General features: G+C 40.7%; 1 protein-coding gene across 4 annotated transcripts in view; it reads left to right on the forward strand.

Annotated features, from left to right (window-relative positions):
• Positions 1-24,699, forward strand: part of hdac4 (histone deacetylase 4) — a 163,587-nt gene that overhangs the window by 38,436 nt on the left and 100,452 nt on the right. For all 4 annotated transcript variants that reach the window (XM_027164464.2, XM_027164465.2, XM_047814509.1 and 1 more), the window contains one exon: positions 21,029-21,097. In XM_027164464.2, the coding sequence (XP_027020265.1) occupies positions 21,029-21,097 (69 nt within the window). The remainder of the gene's footprint in view (positions 1-21,028; positions 21,098-24,699) is intronic.

A 24,699-nucleotide genomic window follows, 5' to 3' on the forward strand; every position in this document is an offset into this window, starting at 1 on the left:
GATGGAATCCAATACTGTAACTTCAATAACACGGGTGTGTTAATTCTGTTCGTTAGGGCTTTTGTAGAAGCATGCTGACTTAAAATTTAATTAGTTCAAGGATTTTGATGTAGGAGTCATGCCAGGATAATGACCTAAAGTTCACATTCAGCTCAAGTTTTTGTTCTCGGGGTGGGGGACTTGACAGGCGGAGAAAAATTTATTAGGACATTAAAATTCTTTATGACGTCTTTGTTTGCATGTTGTGACTATTTCTGTGGAAGGCAATTGGAGTACAAAGCTGTCTGATGTATTTATTGAGAGCTCAGCTATATTAGAAGATCTTAAACATAAAATCTATTGACAAGCTACATTTTCTTGGAAAGAACTGAGACATACCTTTGTCATTTTATTAGGAACACCTATACCGTACCTATAATATGCTTATTCATGCAGTCATACAATCATGTAGCTGCGCTACGATGTGTACAATTATACTGATGCTAATACAAGGGCTTTGGGTGATGTTCATGTATTTCCTTCCACGCTTCATTTCGGCTGTCTGTGTAATCTATGCACTGATGTTTTAAAAGAAGTGTATAATACACGCTGTTTTATTTTTGCAGTGGTTATCAAATCACTCTCTGGCGTTCAGGGGTGTTGTTCCTGAAAACCGACTCAGAATGGGGAAATGTCAAAATATAGGAGCGCTAAAGTTTGCACAGTGCTCTCAGCTGTAATCGTGGTTTAAAATAAGAGCTGTGATCCCATAATTACATGTGCGAGTCTTTTCATACCACTTACCCCCTGGGTCCAGCATACTAGTACCTGTCAGCCATCGGCTGCTTAATTAGCGGTTCGTGATCTACGTCAACATGAAGAGACTCAATTTCTGAAACCTCACTTATAATTAAAGCATCTCTCCAATGAAAGTAATGGGTATCTTCTACTTGTCATATAGCCCATTGTGACTGTGCTATTATTATTGTATTTCCCTCTAGTTTTAGAAGAAGATCGTTTCCCTCTAGTTTTAGAAGAATATACAGTTTTACAGTGTTACCTTTTTAATGCAATGGGAATTTATGTGCGTCTTGTGTAGGTTAGTCAAACTGGCCTATTTGCTGTTCACGAGTGTATGGGATAGAAATGGAGGTGTGCTGGACTGAAGAAATAGTATCTCAGCAGAGACAAGAAGATTTTAAGTTCAGTGGTAGAAAAATAAATGGTGTTAAAAAAAAATTACTTGGTTGAATGATAAATGATTAGGTTAAAGATGATCACTAGGAAAGCAATAACACAAAGTTGAGCACATTTATACTAACTAAAGGAAATGATCAAGGATTTTCCTCTTACATAGTGTATAGTAGTCCAAGCTGTGGTTTTCTGTCCTCTCATCACACGCCAAAGAAAATATTGAAGTATTACTAGTGAAAATTGTCTTGAATATTTGCTCTTTGAGGAGAGATTTTTGAAACGTTTGTACTGGACATTATTTAGCTCGAGCTCAAATGTATGTGGACACCTATTAATCATGCCCGTATGTGTATATATCCTTAATTTGTTTAAATTGAAATTAAGAGGCACAAAGATGTTCTACTACGACAATGGTGCCGTGCAAAAAAAAACAAAAAAAAAAAACGAGGTCCATGGAGACACGGTCTGTCAAGTTTGGAGTGGAAGAACGGAATCCTGACCTCCCCAACTTCACTTGAATGAACTGGAAGCTATTTTGTATAACCAAGCCTACTTGCACAGCATCATTGCCTCAATGACCTCACTAATGCTCTGGTAGCTGAATGAGCACATTCCCTTAACCACTTTCAAAAATCCAGTCTAAAGCTGTCCCAGAAGACTGGAACGTATTATAACAACAAGGTGAGGGAGCATTTGGAATGGGATGTTCAACAAGCACTTGTGTCTGGTAATCGTGCATGTTCCTAGATCTGAAAAGATTGTAATCCATGCAGGGTCATTAATCCACATTAATCCACCTACTAATAGAGTTCAGCCAAATTACACCTTGGGCAGCAGGAGATTGGATTTAGCGTGTTGTGCCTAAACACCAAAACTTTGTAAAGGTCAGAAAAGAGTAAGATTTTTTAAATATTTTTTTTGAAAGTCTGAAAACTATGAATAAACAGAGATTAGGCCAGATATGAAATCTGCTTATCCCCTGCTAGTGATTTACTACTCCAGCATGCTGCACTGACTGGCTGAGTCACTGACGTCAGGTAAGATTCCTTACTGCTGGTATCTGAATAACTTTGCAACCTAGGCAACAAAACAACAACGAAAAACTTTCAAAGGCCTTTACTGTGGTACGTTGAAGGTTTTATGCTCTCACTGTTTCCTTCCCTTCATCTCATGACTGGAAGCACTTTAGGTGAGATGAGGGACGTGGGGAAATAGAAGAGGCTTATATTGTTTCAGAGAACTGTCCCAGAAAAAGAATGCTACACTGTGGCATATACTTATTTTTTAATGACAGGATACAAGCGCGGTAGTGTGTGTTGTGCAGCAGAGGAGGGTGCCACAGCGCTAAGCTGAGCCCTCGGGAAGTACCTCAGGAAAGAGGCAGGCTGGTCATGTCACCCTCTGTCCTCAATTGCTTTTGTCATTTTATAGCCATCATCAGTACAGCCTGCTTTTGGAGCTGGGAAAGGAAATGGCCAGGCTGTTAAACAAGCCGTATATATTGGTTTTGTAAGTCAGAGTCATCCTTCCTGCTGGCGAGGAAGATAGCCTAGATAAACTCTGCTGAACACAGGGGGTGATGCCGACAAATTTTGGTTAACTCTTGATGGTTATTTGCAGGTACAAGTTCTATTCAGTTTGGTTTGCTTTTGAAACACGTGATAAAGGATTACCAGATTTTTGCTAATAGTTTTGCCCTACTTCTACACAACAAGACTTTACAGAACTCTCTAGCTGCGTATGATGAAATCCAGCCAGCATGTGGATTAGCTGTTACTGAAATGCCTGTTGACATCAGATGGGAGCTTACAGACCTGCTAAAACCCTGTTAGATCCTCCTCATTCTGTAGGAGTATGGAGACACAAAACAAACTTCTAAAAGCTGGGAATCAGGCTGAAATCCTCCTGCAGTCTGATTCACTGTCAACAACAGGCAAGACAGAAAGGTTTAGTGAATCTTGTGTAATTAAAAGAAAACAGTGTAGATCCATAAGAGTTAAAGCAGAAGGTTTATTGCATCGTACATCAGATCAGTTACACGCTGCAGCTTCAGGGTCAAGTAAAAGGCTTTGGTAATCATAGCAAAACATATTAGTATCTTTGAAGGTTTTATCGCGCATTGTTCGTGTCCTGGATGAAAAATCTGATTGCTGTATAAAGGTGGGACATTTCTAAGATTCACGATACACTAAATTAGTCAAAAGTTGAGGAACACCTGAGCATCACACCAATATGTGATTTTTGAACCCATTTAGGATTGTGTTAACTCCTTTGTGCTGTTATAATAACCTCCACTCCTCTGGGAAAGCTTTCCACGAGAACTTTGAGAGTGTCTGCGAGGATTTCTGGTCATTCAGCCCCAAGAGCATTAGTGAGGTCAGGCATTGATGTCAAGCGAAAGGGCCTGGTACACATTCAGAGTACAGTTCCTCCTACAGAGTCGAGATCAGTTCTTCTAAATTGGCAAATGAGGTCTTCAGGGAGCTTCAAGGTGTTTTTAGATTTGGGGCAACAAATTATTATTTTTTTGTTACAGTATAAAGGAAAAAAATTCTCTTCAATTTTCAGTAATTCGGGTTTAACCTGCTCCAGTCGCTTAACCATCTTCCACACATTGGTATTATTGTGCCACATGTTTATGCCACACTGTTGTATTGTGATAAATCATCCAGAATGATTCTCAACATGCCACAAATAGTACTTAATTATTACTAGTTTGCGGTGTCTGAGATAACAGGTCTTGAGTCTTGATCTGATCTTCAGGGCATAATTGGGCTCTAGAATTTTCTCTCATGACTGGAGTATGCATTTTTTTTTAATTAATTGGAGAGTGACACCAGCCTTAAGAAATAAAAAAGTGTGTGTGTGAGAGAGAGAGCACGAGAGCGAGTATAATGGAAGGCTCCGCTCTCTCTCTAACTATAATCCCATGACATGTAGAGGCTTCCAAGAAAAAAACCCAAAACAAACAAAAAACAAAACAACCTAGAGGTTATGTAAAAGCACAAGAGGAAAGGTCTGAAAAGGTACAATGTTGACGTCAGAGAGACCCACATGTACGTGCGCCTTGCCTAATTGAGAGGAATGTGCAGGCTTATTGTACAAACGGTTAAAGGCAAAACACGTTCCTGTGTCATTGGAAAGCTTCAGCAAAGCTGAGATTGTGTTTTTAAGAGAAGGAACTCGTGCCATAATATCTATCTGCAAATAAAACATTTTTCTCCATCAATAAATTACTAGTGCATTTCTGTGGATATTAAATATGTAAAGCATAAAACCTAGGGAAACGATCACCAAAAGGATAGTATTTTTTTGTTGTTGTTGTTTTTTTGGTAGAATGTGCTGAATTGATTTATTTCCCTAATATCACAGGGAATTGCCAACAATTCATTTTCATTTTAATTAAAGGACACCACTGGGTTTTAGCCATTTATAGTTACGTTTAAACTTGCGGAATGTTCACGAAACAAGTCCATTCCTGTTATCACTTACATTACAACAGCAGCCGTCATTCCCTCACTCGTCTGGCTTCTTACTCTTGCATGAAGAACAAAACAACAAAGCAAAACTCATAAGTCCAGAAAATCTTTTAGTTACAGGAAAACCTAAAATAACAACCTCTGCCTATTACAAAGCACTGACACTAGAGACTCTTGCAAAAATGGAAAATAAACATCTCCTTTAAAAAAAAAAAAACTTCACCGTTTTCGTGGAGCATCCACTTTGTCAGTTGTTTAACGTAGACACGATAAGGTATTATTACAAGAGCATTCATATATTTTGCTACAAGTAACAAAGCTGAATAAAAACAAACTGCATCTGAGCTACTATAAGCATAACCCCAGTACGAGAGAGAGTCATGGTGCTAACGTTATTCTCCTTGTATACTTTCAGAGCAAGATTTTCTAGCACATTTCCAGGTACTCTTGCTATGAAGGACATGACTTCGGTCTTTGCGTAAATAATAAATGTGCTTTTTGTCCACCAGGTCATATATTACCTCATTCAATAATGATCGTTACTTCCGATTCAGCGATGTCAGAAAGATTAATGGCTGCTAGCACTCGTTTTATTACTTTTGAATTACTCCAGGTATAGAAATGCAAGTCATATTTGAATGAACACCCTCTGCGCATCAGCAGAGTGCTGGGTCTGATTGAAATTACCAGTTGGAGAATGTTAATAGACTATAAGGAGTTTGAGAAGCGGAACATGGCCACTAGCGGTGTTTCCATTCAAACGTTTTACAGTTTTAGAAAGAAGATGCCAACGGAAATGTGAATAATTAAGTGTTTGTATAATCTTAAGCTTCGCAAGGTTGCACTAATGTTTTTATCACTTTTGTTGATGAATTCAGATAAGAAAAACATTTCTCTTTATCCATCGTTCTTCAAAAAACGTTAACCAGGGATAATATCTTGTCCAGACACGCTAATCAAATTGATCTACTATTTATCGCTAGATAATTTATATTACAATAAACCCGATTATTAAAACATTTACTAAGTATATTTTACTGTTTAAATTCTAATGACAGATAATTTAGCTTATTTTTCGAAATGAATTCTTTCTATTAGCACCTGCAAATAGAACAATTAAAAAAAAAAAACTTAAAATGTATCTATAAGAAAGATTTAGTTTAATTTAATCTGACCATGAGAAATAGTAGATACATTAGATTCACAACCTTTTAGCTTGATAATTCTGAAACATCCTTTTGTCATGAATTATTTGGAACCTCATGTCCTTCACTCTTTTTCACATCATGTCCTTATTGATACACGAGTTATATTACATTCACGTCATTTCTCAGACGCGCTTATCCAGAGCGACTTTAATTTTATCTCATTTTATACGACCGAACAGTTAAGGATTAAGGGGACCAAGCAGTGGTAGCTTAGCTCGCACCCTTCCAATCGGTAGTCCAACACCTTAACCGCTAGGCTGCCACATCCCATACATTTCAAAATGTGCATAACATGCTAGATAGAAAAGCCCAATTGAATTATGAAAAAATTCCACTCTCTCTTGGGAGTAAATATGCTCTTCCAATCATTAGATCTTTAACTTGGTCACTGCCCAGAAGTTTATACAGCCACACTGAGACGGTTTTAGCTTGCTTCATTGATTAGCTGTGTAGTGAGATTTGTTGGCAACAGCACAGACATCTCCAGCTGTGAGCATGTTGCATTTCATTTCTGCTTGCCGTAATGCTAATGCGATCATCCCATATCGTGACAAGTTATCTCCGGGTGTGTAGTGTGCTCGCTCATGGATTTGCTTATCCCTCAGTCTGCCGCCCATAAGGAGCCCTGGCCAGATTGTTTGTATGCTTTTCTTAGATGATATGCAGTGCGAATGGCCAGACTGAGACCAAACACTGAGGCATTTCCAGGCTTTCAGAGCCCAGTCTCTTTTTCAGACCCAAGTGTGTGCAAATACACACACTTGTAGAACTTTGGTGTGCCAGTGCTCTCTGGAATTCTGTTGATGGTCTCATCCTATAATTAAAGCTGCTGTGCCCAGGACATTTAGCAATTAGCAGAGCGCAGGTTGTTTGCCCACACGTTCCACTGACATCATCTAGAGCAACAGGGCTATTTATTGTGGCATGCATCATTTGTTATCTGACTACACATTACAGAGTCTTACATTAGGAGCATTTTATTCTTGCGCTGACAACTTCTATCGCTAGCTAGACGAGTTTCATCATTTCATCAGCGCGTGGAGGACGGTGGAACATCTGTTATAAGGCATTGCTGGATTGTGAGTTCCAGGTTTTTCAGTCAGTCAGTTTCTAGTCCAGTTTCAGTTACTGCAAATAACCTCTCATATGTTCTTCCCATCACATGACATGGGAGGGTGAAGGCTAGTTGCTTCCTCTGAAACAAACAATTCAGCCACATCAGTTGGCCAGTGGATGGAGATTATGTGAGACTAGAAGAATTAAACTCAGCTCATTTTGCAGGAATATTTGCAAAAAAAAAAAAATGTGTGTGGGGAAATACTACTTGCAATTTTCATGTGTAGTGCACTATAAAATGTCTGGATGACATGAGGTAAGTATTGGATTTTTTTTTTTTAAAGTTAGTGCCTGGATTGAGAAACAGATGGCAAATTGATTTACACTTGTATCTATATCTGTGAACAAAAAAAAAAGATGAACAGCAACAACAAACTGAAGACACACATGCAAGCTAATCACAGCCAGTCGGGAAAAGAAGGGATTTCTCTGCACACCCTCGCATGCTTCAGAATCCATATGCCCATATGTCTGTAACGTTTCAGAAGTTCCATCACAGCGGAGAACTTTGAGTAATGAGTAATCTCTAATGTAAACCATGCATGTTTCTCAGCCTGGTTTGTGTTTGTCTTTGACTGGTTTGGCGATGACTAAAAAGCCTTGGCCTCTTTAATATCCTGCACTGAAATGTTCCTCAGTAAACAGCTTCCTCTTCATTCAAAAAGCCTGTGAATGAATCGGTCATGAATCAGAGCTTGAAGTGTATGTGAGAGCTTCATCAGCGAGAGCTTCATAGGTGTTTTTCTGAAAGGCGAACGGTGTGCAAGAGGAAGCGAGAGTGCGAACAAGCGGCTCCTACCTTCTGACTCATCCATCCTGTTTGTCACCACACTGACAGATGAAATCATGACACTGCATGCCTACTCTCTCACAGATGTGCGCATGTACAGTCACGCTTCCTTAATTACCCATAAAGCCCATCTACTGCATCTGTGGACCTAAAAACCATGGTTTTGCTTCCAGTTCATTTCGGGGCTTTGTGGACTGATGACTTGCCTACATGTACTGTCATGGTGTAAGACAGGAAATGTAAGATTTTCCAGATTCTGCCGTGCTTGGTATTTATTCTGGAATGCTATCTGACAGCACAGTAAAGAACCATACAATATCGTAAAAGCCGATTTACGTGAAGTATCCGCCATGCTCGTGGCTTGCGTCAACCGCTTAGCACAACTTGACGGAGTCGTTTGTATCTGTAAGCCGACCCTCAGGGTCGTGCCTGTGAGAGATATCGAGCGTTTATTATTGCAAGTCACACCAGAGTTCCTGCTGCAGTCCTGATAATGAAACACCTGCTTGAATCAACTTTTGCTTTTAACATCGATTTACATACTACTCCTCGATATTTGGATCAGCGGCTGATTTGAACATTAGAGTTTAGGTCGTGCAGGTTGTCATGCTGATCATTTTTCTTTTTCTCACGTATGCTTTTCTGAGAAACAAGCGCCCCGTTTCCTGCTCAAGTGCAGGTGGTGCGGTAAGGCAGCCAGAGTCTTCAAAGACAGAGAGAATACGCAAGGCCTTCCTTGGTAGAGGCTGAGACTCGCCTCTTTATGGTGTTTCATTTTCTGACTTTTGAGGACTTCTGAGGAAGTGTTTGTGCCAACGTAAGACGTAACTCTGATCTCCTGTAAGATGAAATGACTGCAGGTGCTCATGTATAGTGCACCTTGTTTGGTGGTTTGGTTGTTGTTCTCACAGCTGGATGGATGTAAGAGATTTCATTTAGTTGTTAATACATTTCTCTTAAAGTGACTAAGCATGGCCTTTGTGGAAGGAGCAATTGCAGTGGTGGAGGTGCTGATATAATTTGCACTGTTGTAATGCCAGGAGTCTGTGTCATCACTCTCTCCTTCTGGGGGCATGGCGAGCAAAACAAGCCAGTCCCTTGGTACATTCAGCTCCAGGCCCGCCTGTTTGAGAAGATGGACTAGGGTGTTATCCAGTCAGTGGTACGTGTTGCTCTGGAGGTGCTGAGACAGTGTTTATGTCTTCATGTAGTAAATGATAAACAGGACATGTCCTCATTTCAGGTGTAGCAGGCAGTGTGAAACCTAAGCCAGCTTTTAGCAGGCATTCTAACAGCTACATTAGTGTTCAGAGTATCTGAGCATTTAATATTTTTTCAGCTGTCTAGTACATGTACTGTGAGTGACACTTTATATTACACTGTTCAGTATGTTTAGATTGATGATGCTGATGGATTCATTAGTGGATACCTCTGGGCATTTGCGGTACGGAATCAGAGATGATTTGATACTTTCGTGTTGGTTTGATTTGAGACTATTATTAAGGTACTGTCTGGATCAAAAATGAACAGGAGATCATTTTTACATCATTTTATTGATTGGCTGATGGAAACAGGAAATGTAAACAAAATAGGAAGCGTGCATAGAAGTCATGGACGTCACTAGTTTAAAACATCAGTAATTAGTCGCGGAGGCGTCACGCTTTCAGGTTTTTCGCCATCCGTCCACCCATCTAAGTTGCATGATATCTCAAGATCGAGTGGTTGAATGTTTGTAGGATTTTATATGGATTTTTTTTTTTGTAACCAGCAGACAAACTGATTAGATTTTAAAATTAATCTAAACAGATTTATGGTCACAGCAAGGTCAAACGCCTGAAATAGTTTTTCTTTAATAGCTGCCTTCCTGTTTGAAGTACATTTTAAGTGTATTTCTGGCATACAAATTAGTGACAAGGGGCTAGACTTGTTGGCGGCCGAGGCAATCGACAGGCTTGCCGTCTAGTTCTGCTTGTTTTGTTAACTGTGCCCACCGTTTCTTTCTTTTCCCCCTGGATATTCATCACTCTATTCATCACTTTATCCTCTGCTACTAATTTTTCAATTAGTGTGTCAGTTCAGTCCACATGCACATAAAAAAAAAATGCTGCTCTCTACCCGTAACACATAACATGTTTTGTTCACTTCTTGGAATTTGGTCGTAATCAGCGTCTTATCGTATTTTTACTACAATTGGACCACACCAGAGATCCAGCCTTCATAAGAAACACAACAGACTTCTTGAACACTGAACTCGGCCCCAGGTTTTTCCAGCTGTCCTTTAACCTCAGAAATGTGGCATTGGAAAAGAAAAATCAACAAGAAAAACTTAAAAGCTTAAAGTCAGACTGTAGACCAAGCTTGTTTATACCACGTCCAACAACCATTACTGGAGTAATCAGCCTGTTGGCAGGTTATAAAAGGAGCAATGTGCAGTTCTGCTGATTATCATCGCCCCCTGCAGGCACGGAGGTAGTGTAGTGTAGTAGTGTGTTCATTTTTGCAAACTTGCTACTGTTTTTCACAATAGCTCTCGTTAAGTGCAGGGCTTTTCTTGAGATCACGAAGCAGAGAGAAAGAGAGAGAGAGAGAGAGAGAGAGAGCTATCACTCTTTTATACAACATGCCGGGGTAATGAGCAGAAATATGCCAAGAGGAGATGGGCTCTTATTGTGGCCCAGTGCCTAGTCTCAGCTGTTGCGTAACAAAAAAAGCGTATCATTTCAGGACTAATTGTTTCTCATCAGAGGGAAAGCGGATGCCATAAATGCTTTGCAGTGTCACTAATGGCTGCCATTTGAGATCCCAGTTAACTTATCCTTTCATAAGCATCCCCCCTTTTTCCTCTCACTCCCAATTTTTTACCATCTCGATTAACCTTCTTTCATTATATCCTGTTATGTTGTGACTTCCTGTTGGATTAGGCGCAGTTGGCCAATGGGAATATGTATATTCAGGAGAATGATGTGAAAATGCGTGCACAAACATGCACAGGTCATGGTCCTCCAGATCCTAATATATTTCTGAGTTAGAGGCAGACGGTTCTCTGCTTCTGATTGCACATTTATTCACTTTGTACACTTGGTAGGCCATCTTTGAGTTCTCCAAAAACCTTTTAACTTTCTCCAACTGGCTTACCCAGCCAAATATAGCTTAGTGTTGTTATATTTTCTTCTCACATTAGCACAAGGACCACACAAATGTCCAGTATTAGTCCGTTTGCTGCGTGAGTGATGCTGTTAATGGTGGAAGCGTTCCCTGGCGGGTGACCAACTGGATGGAGCAGAATATGTAGAGGAGGTTAATAGGCAGAACAAAGTGCTGACAGTCGTTCTCCACTCACTGCAGTATCTGTGGAGTGACTGCTAAGTAGTCTGTAAACACGTGAGGAACGTAGACAGACGGGCATAGAGACGATCTGTTGAAAGCTCCCCAGCGGTAATAAGGAAGTGATGAAGGGCCATGAGTGGCCAGTGCTTAGCTTTCCACAGAGGATGACATTCAGACATGATCAGAAATACACGCGAGTGAGTTGTACAGTACATTTCCTTGTTGCTGCCGGAGATTTCTTTATCTTTTGTAACTTTAATATGGTGCTTTATCTTGAAAAGTTGGACTTTTTAAAATATTTAATATGCATGAATGAACTGTAATAAACTCAGAGAGTAAAATTTTAAATGTATGCATTTCTGGGTAAATTATACATTGTGCGCGTATATATATATATATACGTGTGTGTATATGTGTGTGTGTGTGTATATATATATATATATATATATACACGAAAGTTTAAATTAATGCTATCGGCTTGGAATTGTACAGTTTAGCTCCTTTTTCCAAGAATGTAGTCTTGCAGAATTTATAGAGTTTATATATTTATGTAGAATTTATCTTTCCTGACTGTCTTATGTTATGGTGCTAAAGCTGAAAATCAACACAACGGCTCATGGAGCTGGTTATTGATCAAATAGCGTGATAAGAGAAGTGGCAGTAATAGAGCAGCACAATGGTAAATTAACTTTTTAAATACTTTATATGGTTAACTGATGAATTGGATCATGTAACTATTTCAAGTTGATTCATGTGTGACTTGAATCATATTAAACATTACCACAATTCAAACAACAAAAGCAGTGAACGTGAAACTAAACAAAGGAGTTGGTCAGAGTTTGAATTATAGCATATAATGAGTTATTTATTTTTTGTGACTCGTAAAGGAAGTAATAACAGCATGATCATTCGTTACTTTTTTAAGTATACACATTGGGCTTGTTTTTGTCTTTGGCATACCTGACTCAGAAGAAGAGCGCGACCTTCGGCAGCGTTTGTGTGTATGTTTGTGCGTCTCCAATGCTGAGAAGTAGTATGAGTTGTGTGTATACCGGTGGGAACCAGAGCCCTGTTGTATGTTGTTTGTGTGTGTGTTTGGTTGGAATCACTCTGCACTCACAGGGGCTTCAGGGAAGTGACCATCCCTCACTACACATCCAACTGCCACACTTCCTGCCAGACACTTGGTTCCTGCTGGCACCGGGCACTTGGCAGAGTCAGGTAGATAGCGAGCACATGGAGCTTGTCAGTCAGCGCCTCGATCATAGCGGATGGTCCGACAGTGAGCGGGCATCCATCACCGAATCGGTTAGCCACCATTTTTTATCTCGTTTCCGTCTACTCTCTAGCTTTCCTGTGGTGAGGTCTGGGTTTTGTAGTTTTCCACGAAAAGTCTAAATAATAATCCTTGTTCAGATTAAACAAGCTTATTAAGAGAGCTTTATATTATGACTCGGTGGAAACATTATCGGTACTTTTTATTGTCATCAATCACATTTGTATTTATAAAGCAGTGAAATAGCACGACCGATGGACAAACAGGTTGCCGTGACAACCATAAGTCAATTTTTAATTAAAAATGAAAAAAACTAACATTGGAAGAATCCGGATATGTTGTTAAATACGTTACGAATAATAGTTCATTTCAGAAATACAAGCTATTTAAATCTTTGCTACAGAATTTTCTAAATTAACTGTAAATTTCAACATTTCAAAAGGAAAATTAAAACTCGCGAGGCACCAACATTATAGTGGCTTCCGCTTGCTGCATAAACCCTTCAAAACACAGATGCTTGCCTATTAAGCCAAAAAGAACCTTGCACTGCTCAACTAGTCTCATCATCTCTCAGGGTACAAGGAAGGTACTCATCAAGACTCTTCTCTGTTCTGGCACCGAGACGGTGGAACGAACTTCCTCTAGACGTCTGCACAGCTGTGTCACTGACTGTCTTCAAACGACGACGGGTGAAGACCTACCATTTCCTGAAACACGTAAACTATAGCTTACTTTTTCCTGTTTGTTTTTATATATATGCTTAGAGTTAGACTTTATGGACTGATGGGATCCTTAAGCTGTGACCTAGTGAACCAGTATTGACGTATTCATTGACAGAGACTTTAAAGCACTTTTGTACGTCGCTGGATACGACCGTCTGCCAAATGCCGTAAAGGTAATTGCAAGTGAAGTGAAAATTTCTTCTGAGATTACAGCCATTTTAATCGGATTAGATTTTTTTTTATTTGTGGACAAACGGTTTATATGCCGATCTTGTAAGTTATATTAACGTATTAGTAGAAACGTGTAATGATATTAGAAAGAACCCTTTTGAATAATGTATAATATATTTCCTTAATTTTTAATGTTTCATTCAGGCAAACGAATGGTTCTGATTTTCAGTCAAGACTTTTAGATTTTCTTTCCCGCGCCCATGCTGTTAGACTTCATCGTGAATAATAACATCATCAGGCCGGACAGATGATCTGGATAATCAGAACAGAAATAATTACAGGCACTATTAGAAAGCTGTATTCAGTCTGAACGCTATATGATGCTGTATGTGTGTATGTGTTTTTGTGCCTGATCAATGGGAGCGCAGAGAGCTTACAGGCTGCTAAAGCAGGACGCTAATGGCCACGCTGTTTTCTTAGTCACACTCACTTCATTTCATTTACTCTCTCTGTCTCTCTGTCTCTTTCTCCATCATTCATGAGCACCACTCTTGCTGGTCCTCTTTCCTCCCTGCTGCTTTTCAAAGAGTCGAGGCAAGGTGACCTCAGGCAGACCTGTCATCAGCAGTTCATACTCTATTTTTAGCAGATTGCCTTCACTCCTTCTCACCAGCGTGGAGCTATATGTCCCTGGTGTGGAGCTGCACATACAAGTCCAGCAGAGCAGACGTTTGTCCACAAGGAGAACATCATTGATCTGAGAGAATAAAGGAAGTCATTTAGATGCTGCCAGCCTGTCAGTTTTAGGCATTTCCTGTTTCTCTTCTACCAGAGATATAGACAATTAGTGCTGCTTTCCTGTGTAACAGCTCTGATGTCATTTCCCATGTCTTCTGGGATGTGCGTGGCCAAAATGCCACAGGATTGCATCTTTCTGGAGATTGAGCTTCTGGCTATGGTTCAGTGCTACTCGCCATCGCTAACGGCTATTTTTACCAGCACACCATAAAAACGAAGATGAAGATCTTCCCTGTTAATGTCTGTCTGTGTCTTTCTGTGTGTGTGTCTGTGTGTGTCTGTGTGTCTGTCTGTGTGTGTGTGTCTGTCTGTGTGTGTCTGTCTCTGTGTATGTGTCAGAGAGAGAGAGAGAGAGAGAGAGAGAGAGAGAGACCTACAGTATACACAGGTGGATGGTAGGAGAAAGCAAGAGAAAGATAGTAATGGAGAGAGAGATGGGTAGAGAGATATAGACATGGATATGTGGAAAGATAGAGGGATGGGTGTATGGATGGATGGATAGAGACATAATCATTGGCGGATGGATGGAGAGAAAGAGACAGAGATGGAAAGTGAGAGATAGATGGATTGATGGTTGCATGGATAGAGAGATGGAGAGAAAAAAAACAGATGGATTGACGATAGCAGGAGGGATGGATGGATAGAGTGATGGATGGATAGACAGACAGACGGATAGGTATACAGGTTTTACAGGTCTTTACACTGTACCACACAGCTGAGACCGGATACACTGATATCGATCCTGAGGCCAAACTCCTCAACTACTTAATGGTGTGTGACTTTAGCCTAATGTACCTTGTTGCTAATGATCAGACGGTACACAGTGAATCACACTGCTCTGTGAAAATATGAAGGGAAGGAACTACAGCATGTTCCCACATCTCACGTAACTGGATAAAACATCCTGCAGCGTTTAAACAGTGTCTTTAACAGAGCGCACGAGGACGGCCGACCTGAGCACTTCACTACTGCGAGCACTGAGCACGTGTCAGGGTCTGCATTCAGCTCACAGACTGCACTGTTTACTGCTCTGCTCTACTCGGCACATGCTGTTCATGATTAGCAGATGGATACTAAGAAACGTGAAAAAAAAATCACAAATCACATCGGTGCGTCCATGTAGCTGAGGACGCAACTGTTTTCTTAGCCAGATCTTTATTTTCACTTCAATTACTACTTTCAGTGCATTAATGTTACACGTAAAACTGCCCAGTGCCACAGAAGTCACATGTAGCAGTTTGGGTCATTTATCTGGCTACGTTATAATAAAACATTATAATAGTGAGTAATTCATTATTTAGCCAAGTTAACTTTTGTCACCGAGACCCCAATTGTAAGCCGGCTGGCAACATTGGCATGACTCACTTTTGCAGTTTTGCCCTAGTGTATTTTTATGTTTTTTTTCCCCAGCTGACGGTTTTCTATCAGAGTCGTATTTCATCCGCCGTTATTCTGGTTTCATTTGCTTCTAAACACACAAAGAAGTCCCAAAAATATCAAGTCCTCATATCGCCCATTATGGAGCTGTCTGTAATTTGACAACTTGAACTACTAACGGTTTTATTCACCTCTGAACCCACTGACGGTGTACTACATGTTGATTGTTTGTGATTGAGTGTGAACGTGTTCATGTGTGTAACTGTGGGTCTGATGCCACACAGACAGAAGGACTTCTCCTCATCCAGCCCATCAGGCTCTGGTGTCATCTTTCTGCCATCTGCCACCGGCTGCCCGTCTGCCCGGCTCCCATCTCAGTCACACAACACACACACACACACACACACACACACACACACACACACACACACACACACACACACACACACACACACACACACACACACGTCGCACAGTTCAGCTCTCTCGTGTTTATTCATCAGCATTCTATTTTTCAAGGGTGTGTCACAGCTATAATGAAAAACAGTATGATTTTTTTTTTTGCATAAACACCAAACACGAGTTCTTTCTTTAGACCGAAAATCGGATCAGATGACGCTCAATAATTTTTGTGAAAAACGCATCTGCTCTGATTTAGTTTTGATTTTATGGATAGAATCACATCCTTGGTGGGGTTTAGTGTGTGTGGGATCTGGTGTGGACAGTGTGAGTGGCTATTTGGCTTTTTGTTCGCTGCCTCCTGTTTCATCATGTCTGTGAAGCCTTAAAAATATTCCTTAAATATGAGGGGGGAAAAAGACAGAACAAAAATAGCAGGATGTTATTTCTGTGATCCATTAATGAATAGGTTGCTAGAAATACACTACAGAATGGATACATCAGTGCCAAGTGTGTGTGGAAACTGTTAGAGCCTGGCCTAGTAGAGCTCTATCTGTGTGTGTGAGTGTGTGTGTGTGTGTGTTTGTGTGAGTGAGTGTGTGCATGTGTGCGAGTGAGTGTGTGCATGTGGGAGTGTGTGTGTGTGAGTGTGTTTGTGTGCGTGTATGTGTGTGTGTGTGTGTATGAGTGTGTTTGTGTGTGTGTGTGAGTGAGTGTGTGCAAGTGTGTGTGTGAGTTTGAGTGTGTGTGTGTGTGTGTGTGTGTGTGTGTGTGTGTGTGTGCTCATTCACAGCAAATTTGCATTTCTGGTTAAAGTTCTAGAAACAGGTTCAAGTTCAATATTTAAAAAATATGGACAAGCGAACTGAGAAATGTTTGTGACGAATATATTTCTGAGACAAATCTCAGATTACAGTAACTTACAGTCGTACAGTAACTACAGTAAGTAACTCCTTCACCAGTGCCGAGAGTGAAAAACGAATAAAGGCTAGGATTATAAAGATGTTTAATGAAACACATATCTGTAATAACTGTAGAAAAATGTTTAATTAACAAAAATAAATACTGGAGGAAAAAAAAAACTAATGAAAATTGTCAAAATCTAAAAGAAAAAAACAAAACCCCAATACCTTAGTGATGCATTTAGAAACCTGAAGCTTGATTGAACTTTAATGTCTATAAAATAAATGTGTTTAATAAAAATCACTATACACTATACTTATATCTCCATACAAGTGTGTTGTGACATAAATAATAGCTCTGCTCCCTGTATTTAAATATGTTGTGACTGCCAGTGTGTTTCGCTCCCATCGTCTAAAATGACATAACAGTATATCATAAAGATATTTTTTATGGTGTTGCAGTTTTCTCACACTGCGTTCATGGATATTGTTGGGTTTTATTATACCGATTACATTGTGAAAACACACAAGCTACAAAGTCCAAACGTTTGCACATGTCACGTGGCTCCGGTGTAATGCCGCTTCTGAACGAGTGCTCGGGACCGAACATTGTTTTTTTTTTTTTTTTGCTGATATTTTAGTAGCAGGCTTTCACTGAGTGATGCATGATGGATGTTCTGGCATGGTGGGCTAATTAAAATGCTATTATGGTATGAGTAGTCTTCATCCAGAAATAGATCAAGGAGTGAGACGAGCCTGAGAACAAGGCCCTGATCCACAAACCTAACTAACCAACTTCCATTCTGTGTTCCTCCTCCTCCTCCTCCTTCTTGGCTTTTTCCCCATCTGCTCGTCTTTTTATTCTTCCCTCTGTCAGACAGAAATTAGGCCTGCCTGTGGAGCGTGGAGGCATCTTTCTTTAGTAACCATTCCACTGGGGTGGGGGTTGCTCACTTTTGAATTTTTCATTCCTCTTGTGTTCCGTCATGTATTAATCATGCCTGCAGTCTGGCAGCCTGGAAAAAGTCAGAAACAGAAACGGAAAGTAGCTTTGCCTCCAGTCATGCCGCTTTGTACCCCGAGTTAACTCTGCCTGCCGTGCAAGTCTCTACCTGTGCTTTCAGTGGTTTCACTGGGATTTCTCTTTTGCTGGGGTTCTTCTGAAATTCTTCTATGAGGATTCTGCTTATGCTAAAGTTCTTCTGCGTTCTCTACACTGGGATTCCTCCTTAGTAAGGGTCCTGAATTTCCTCCACGCTTATTCCAACTTTGCTGGAATTCTTCATTCTCTCCATTTCGGATTTCTTTTTCTTTTTTTTTTTTTTTTTTTTTTGGCAGGGGTTTGGATTCCCCTAAACTGGGATTTCACATTTGCTGTGGTTCTTTGTCAATTTCTACCCTTAGATTTCTCTTTTCCTGGGGTTCTTCTGAAATTCTTCCACTTATGCTAAAGTTCTTATGGTTTCTCTACACTGGGATTCCTCCTTGGTAAGAGTTCGGAATTTCTTCCACTTTAATTCCTCCTTTGCTGGAATTCTTAAATCCTCTCCATTTAGGATTTCTCATCTGCATTCTCTCTCAGGGTTTCCTTTCTGTTGGGGTTCCTGTACATTCTCTGGACTGGGATTCCTTTTTGGCAGTGGTTTGGATTTTACTCCACTGGGATTTCACATTTGCTTCGGTTCTTCGTCATTTCGTACACTGAGCGTCCTCTTTTGCTGGGGTTCTTCTTGCATTCTGTCCACCAGGATTCCTCTCTTCCATGGGTCCCTCTGCATCCTCTCCACTGGGATTCCACATTTGCTGTGGTTCTTAGTCACTCTCTGCACGCGGATTCCTCCGTTGCTTGGGTTTTTCTTCATTCCATACTCTGGAAATTCTCCTCTATTGGGGTTCTTCTGCATTCTCTACATACATATTCCTTAAACAGCGATCTATACTGACTCATTCCTAGACCAACATCTTACACAAGTCATTAGATTATCAGATAGACAATCTAAGACGTTGTTGACAAATATTTTCGATTTAATTGTCGAGCAATGGGTGAGCTTTTCTGTGAAGAGATGTCTAACATCTATGGAAGGAATAAAACACCTGGGACTCAGCATCACAGTAAATAAAAGCACAACAGTAACTCAGCATCACATCACAGTAAATAAAAGCACCCTCTAAAGTATGTCTTTATTATACAGTAGATGTATCCATCACCTGCCTCCATTTTCCAGCTTCTTTCTAAGGGTTATACGTTCATGTAATCACTATGACTTTTCAATCGACTAATAATGAAAGGAATTCTCAGTCATTATTTTCCTAGAACAATGACACCTTGTTGTGTTTTATTCCTAACATATAAAATATAAGTCTATGGTGTACATTATGCAAATACAGGCCACTCAGTACAGTTAGCCAGGGGAAGTAGGGATTGTGTGTAGTGTTGGAGGCATTTCTAATTTGCATATTCATAGAATTTGGATTTTTTATTTTTTTTCTTCACAAGGATAAGTGTGGGCGCTTGTTCTGCCATGTTTTGTGGAACTGCCATGTCAAACCATGTATGAATTAATATAGAGGGGGGAAATAATGGTTTGGAACAAGTTTTGGTTTGACTAGTGTGACTAAGTAGTAGCCAGATGGCTGTGTATGTGTGTGTCTGTAAGGTTTAGCAGCTCAGACCACTTGTAGGACTGAGCTTAACACTCTCTTAATCATTTTCCCCCCGTCTTTCACAAAATAAAAGATAATGTTGCTTTGGTACTCCTGGGTCTCTTGTACAACCCAATGCTTAATATATCCAGAATCACAAGAAAAGCAAAGGGGAGGTTTTTGAACGTCCGTGCTTTCCTTCTTGAGAATGCGGACGAGGACACCTCGGCTACATGGATCACCTGTCCTCGGTGTGGACGTGAATGGATTGTGTAGGAGCATCGTGGTGGAAGGTCTTTTCCTCCCCCTCAGAGCTTGTGACTGTAGAGCTGGATACGAGCTCTGTGTCTGGAATGGCTGACGTCGGAGCATAGACATTTTTGCCCTCTTATAACCTGCTGTATGTTCTAGAGACACACACACACACACACACACACACACACACACACCCTCTATGTGTGAACTATAATTGGTGCTCTTTTCAGGCTTTTTGCTGAAGTCAAATGCCTGCCTGTCTTTGTAAAGCTTGTGCTTCTAGGCCCATCCATCAGTGTGTAGGTGTGAGGAACATCCAGATCATTGTGTCAGGGTTCTGAACTTTTTATTTTTTATTTTTATATTTTAAATAAAGCAGCTCATACTCAGTAATGTCAAGTCAGTTTTCTTTAAGTTTGTGCTTTCAGTCTGTGTTTCTGTGGATGCATGTGGTTCCTTGTTTACAATGATGCTGTAGAGAACGAATCAGCATCCTCTGAGCAGACGTTCCAGCTACAAGACAATCCACAGGTTTATGTTATGTGTTCTGGTATCATCTGTGGTGGTTGTTTCCCCTGGTACTTGTTTAGACGTCTTAGAAGACATTGATATTCTGAAGTTTGATCTGAGGTAATTTAGTGCTTTAGAAGGAGTCTCCAGTGTCTGCTCTAATTTTTTTCTCTCTCTCTCTCTCTCTTTTGTTCGTTTATAATTAGCTCATCCATTAGGTGATGATATAAAGCACAACTAAATATGAAATTGAGCTTGTTTTTTAATAAAAATTGAGACACATGGCTGTTTTTAAAAGGAATGTAACACTTTATGATATGCATTGATTGGAAAATAATCAACTTCTGAATGCTTTCTGCCTGGCCACATTAAACACCCTGTATTTTATTAGAGATTAGACATGTTTTACTTCTTTAACATTTTTGGTATAATGTCATTCTGTAACTTGTTTCATTATACAGAAAACATTTTACATTTTTTATTTTTTTTTAAAGTGTTTTCTTTACAAGATGAAGCTGTTTAGTTACTTCTTTAGCTAAATGATTGTTTAATGTATATTTAAAGGGAGTGTCCGTGTGTGTGTGTGTGTGTGCGCGTGCGTGCGTGCGTGCGCATGCGCATATCAGTAATTGTCTGTGTGTTATTTTAACAGTGGTGTGAACAGTAATGCAAATTCTTTTCCAACAGGTTATTTTCCTGTAATGTCGCTTCCTTTTTAATGCCCTCCCTCTCTGAGTGTGTGTGTGTGAATGTCTGTGTGTCTTTATGCGTTTGTATTGCCCTCTTTCTCGCCGTGTTTCTGTCGGTGTGATGCTTCACACATCTGTACTCTGGCTGATCATCAGATCATTTCTGAACGCTTGTCTTCTCTCTCTCCCACAGATAGCCTTCCCAGTAAAGAGCAGTCTCTGGAGCTTCTTAAGCCATCTGGACTCAACCACATTCCCTCTGGTAGGACTGTATTTTTAATTTTTTTTCTTCTTCTTATCAATGTGTTTATGTATGTGTGATGTAGTTTTGCTTTAGATTGGAGTAACCTGAGTTCAGCCAGCTTATAGAACAGTATATTATTATGCTGTTCCTATTTCTGTTCATTGTAAAGCCTCCACTAATGGACATGGCAACCTTTAACGCGAAAGGTCCAAACTGCTAGTACGAGAGTGAAAAAGACAGTGTCTGCCAAATTCCCTGCAACAGCAAGAGGAAATGCTTACTTTTTCTCTGTGCCTAAAGCATGAGAATTATTATGCAGAGTATTTGACATGCACCACCTATTTCTCTCTGTGCTGGAGATACTGGGTGTTATTGGCTTGCCACAGGAAAGTGCTTAGTCCTTAAGTGGTTTCCTTCTGTTGCATGGACGTATGCGTGGATCGTCTGTCTCACCTACACATGTGCTCGAATGTGCAGAGAGCAACATACTGGCAGCTTCCGTTAGGAGGAAATGAACAGTGACTGCTATATTATAATATTGTCATAATGTAATAATCCATCCTTCACAGGACATAATGCATATAGGTCAGCGTATTCAATTCTCCCGTAGCTAGGGGGGAAAAAATTACAGCATCCTCCAACAGCTGTCAGAGGCCTTGTGGTGTGTATTTATACAGTATTTTATATTTGCAAAGCTTCAAATCAATAGTGAGAGAGGGTCGATTTGACAGCGGTACTATATGGATTATATGGATTTCTGATGTGGACCAGTTTTGGCTAAGCTTAACCTGGCGTCAAATTAAGTTTAGGGTTGATTGTAGGATTGGCCTGAGTTTGGATTTGGGTTTAGAGCAAATTTGGGCTATGTTTAGGCTGTATTTAAACTATACGTTCAATGTTTTTTGGCAGGGCAGAGTTATTATTTGAGTTTGAAGTGAATTATACCCAGGGCTTTCTTGGTTTTGGTCTAGTTTTAAGTGTGGTTTGGACAGTGTTAGATTTTGTTGGATTTGCTTTCGTTTGAGTTTGTGTTGGTTTGGGTTTGGGGTTAATCTGGGCGTAGACTGGGTCTTAGGGTGGGTTGAGTGTGTTTGTACTGGGTGTAAACTGGGTTTTTGGTTGGGTTTAGAGTGTCTGGTCTGGGTGTAGACTGGGGTTTTGGTTGGGTTTAGAGTGTGTTTGTACTGGGTGTAGACTGGGTTTTTGGTAGGGTTTAGAGTGTGTTTGTACTGGGTGTAGACTGGGGTTTTGGTTGGGTTTAGAGTGTGTATGTACTGGGTGTAGACTGGGTTTTTATGTGGGTTTACCGTGTGTTTGTACTGGGTGTAGACTGGGGTTTTGGTTGGGTTTAGAGTGTGTTTGTACTGGGTGTAGACTGGGGTTTTGGTTGGGTTTAGAGTGTGTATGTACTGGGTGTAGACTGGGTTTTTGGTTGGGTTTAGAGTGTGTATGTACTGGGTGTAGACTGGGGTTTAGGTTGGGTTTACCATGTGTTTGTACTGGGTATAGACTGGGTTTTTGGTTGGGTTTAGAGTGTGTATGTACTGGGTGTAGACTGGGTTTTTTATGTGTGTTTACCGTGTGTTTGTACTGGGTGTAGACTGGGTTTTGGTTGGGTTTAGAGTGTGTTTGTACTGGGTGTAGACTGGGTTTTTATGCGGGTTTACCGTGTGTTTGTACCGGGTGTAGACTGGGGTTTTATGTGGGTTTAGAGTGTGTTTGTACTGGGCGTAGACTGGGGTTTTATGTGGGTTTAGAGTGTGTTTGTACTGGGTGTAGACTGGGGTTTTATGTGGGTTTACCGTGTGTTTGTACTGGGCGTAGACTGGGGTTTTATGTGGGTTTACCGTGTGTTTGTACTGGGCGTAGACTGGGGTTTTATGTGGGTTTACCGTGTGTTTGTACTGGGTGTAGACTGGGGTTTTATGTGGGTTTACCGTGTGTTTGTACTGGGTGTAGACTGGGGTTTTATGTGGGTTTACCGTGTGTTTGTACTGGGTGTAGACTGGGGTTTTATGTGGGTTTACCGTGTGTTTGTACTGGGTGTAGACTGGGGTTTTATGTGGGTTTACTGTGTGTTTGTACTGGGTGTAGACTGGGGTTTTATGTGGGATTAGAGTGTGTTTGTACTGGGTGTAGACTGGGGTTTTATGTGGGATTAGAGTGTGTTTGTACTGGGTGTAGACTGGGGTTTTATGTGGGTTTAGAGTGTGTTTGTACTGGGTGTAGACTGGGGTTTTATGTGGGTTTAGAGTGTGTTTGTACTGGGTGTAGACTGGGTTTTTGGTTGGGTTTAGAGTGTGTTTGTACTGGGTGTAGACTGGGGTTTTGGTTGGGTTTAGAGTGTGTTTGTACTGGGTGTAGACTGGGTTTTTGGTTGGGTTTAGAGTGTGTATGTACTGGGTGTAGACTGGGTTTTTTTATGTGTGTTTACCGTGTGTTTGTACTGGGTGTAGACTGGGTTTTGGTTGGGTTTAGAGTGTGTTTGTACTGGGTGTAGACTGGGTTTTTATGCGGGTTTACCGTGTGTTTGTACCGGGTGTAGACTGGGTTTTTATGTGGGTTTACCGTGTGTTTGTACTGGGCGTAGACTGGGGTTTTATGTGGGTTTACCGTGTGTTTGTACTGGGTGTAGACTGGGGTTTTATGTGGGTTTACTGTGTGTTTGTACTGGGTGTAGACTGGGGTTTTATGTGGGTTTACCGTGTGTTTGTACTGGGCGTAGACTGGGGTTTTATGTGGGTTTACCGTGTGTTTGTACTGGGCGTAGACTGGGGTTTTATGTGGGTTTACCGTGTGTTTGTACTGGGTGTAGACTGGGGTTTTATGTGGGTTTACCGTGTGTTTGTACTGGGTGTAGACTGGGGTTTTATGTGGGTTTACTGTGTGTTTGTACTGGGTGTAGACTGGGGTTTTATGTGGGTTTAGAGTGTGTTTGTACTGGGTGTAGACGGGTTTTATGTGGGTTTAGAGTGTGTTTGTACTGGGTGTAGACTGGGTTTTTGGTTGGGTTTAGAGTGTGTTTGTACTGGGTGTAGACTGGGGTTTTATGTGGGTTTAGAGTGTGTTTGTACTGGGTGTAGACTGGGGTTTTATGTGGGTTTAGAGTGTGTTTGTACTGGGTGTAGACTGGGTTTTTGGTTGGGTTTAGAGTGTGTTTGTACTGGGTGTAGACTGGGTTTTTGGTTGGGTTTAGAGTGTGTTTGTACTGGGTGTAGACTGGGTTTTTGGTTGGGTTTAGAGTGTGTTTGTACTGGGTGTAGACTGGGGTTTTGGTTGGGTTTAGAGTGTGTTTGTACTGGGTGTAGACTGGGGTTTTATGTGGGTTTAGAGTCTGTTTGTACTGGGTGTAGACTGGGTTTTTGGTTGGGTTTAGAGTGTGTATGTACTGGGTGTAGACTGGGGTTTAGGTTGGGTTTACCATGTGTTTGTACTGGGTATAGACTGGGTTTTTGGTTGGGTTTAGAGTGTGTATGTACTGGGTGTAGACTGGGTTTTTTATGTGTGTTTACCTTGTGTTTGTACTGGGTGTAGACTGGGGTTTTATGTGGGTTTACTGTGTGTTTGTACTGGGTGTAGACTGGGGTTTTATGTGGGTTTACCATGTGTTTGTACTGGGT

Source organism: Tachysurus fulvidraco, chromosome 6, assembly GCF_022655615.1.
Source record: "Tachysurus fulvidraco isolate hzauxx_2018 chromosome 6, HZAU_PFXX_2.0, whole genome shotgun sequence".
Lineage (NCBI taxonomy): Eukaryota > Metazoa > Chordata > Actinopteri > Siluriformes > Bagridae > Tachysurus > Tachysurus fulvidraco.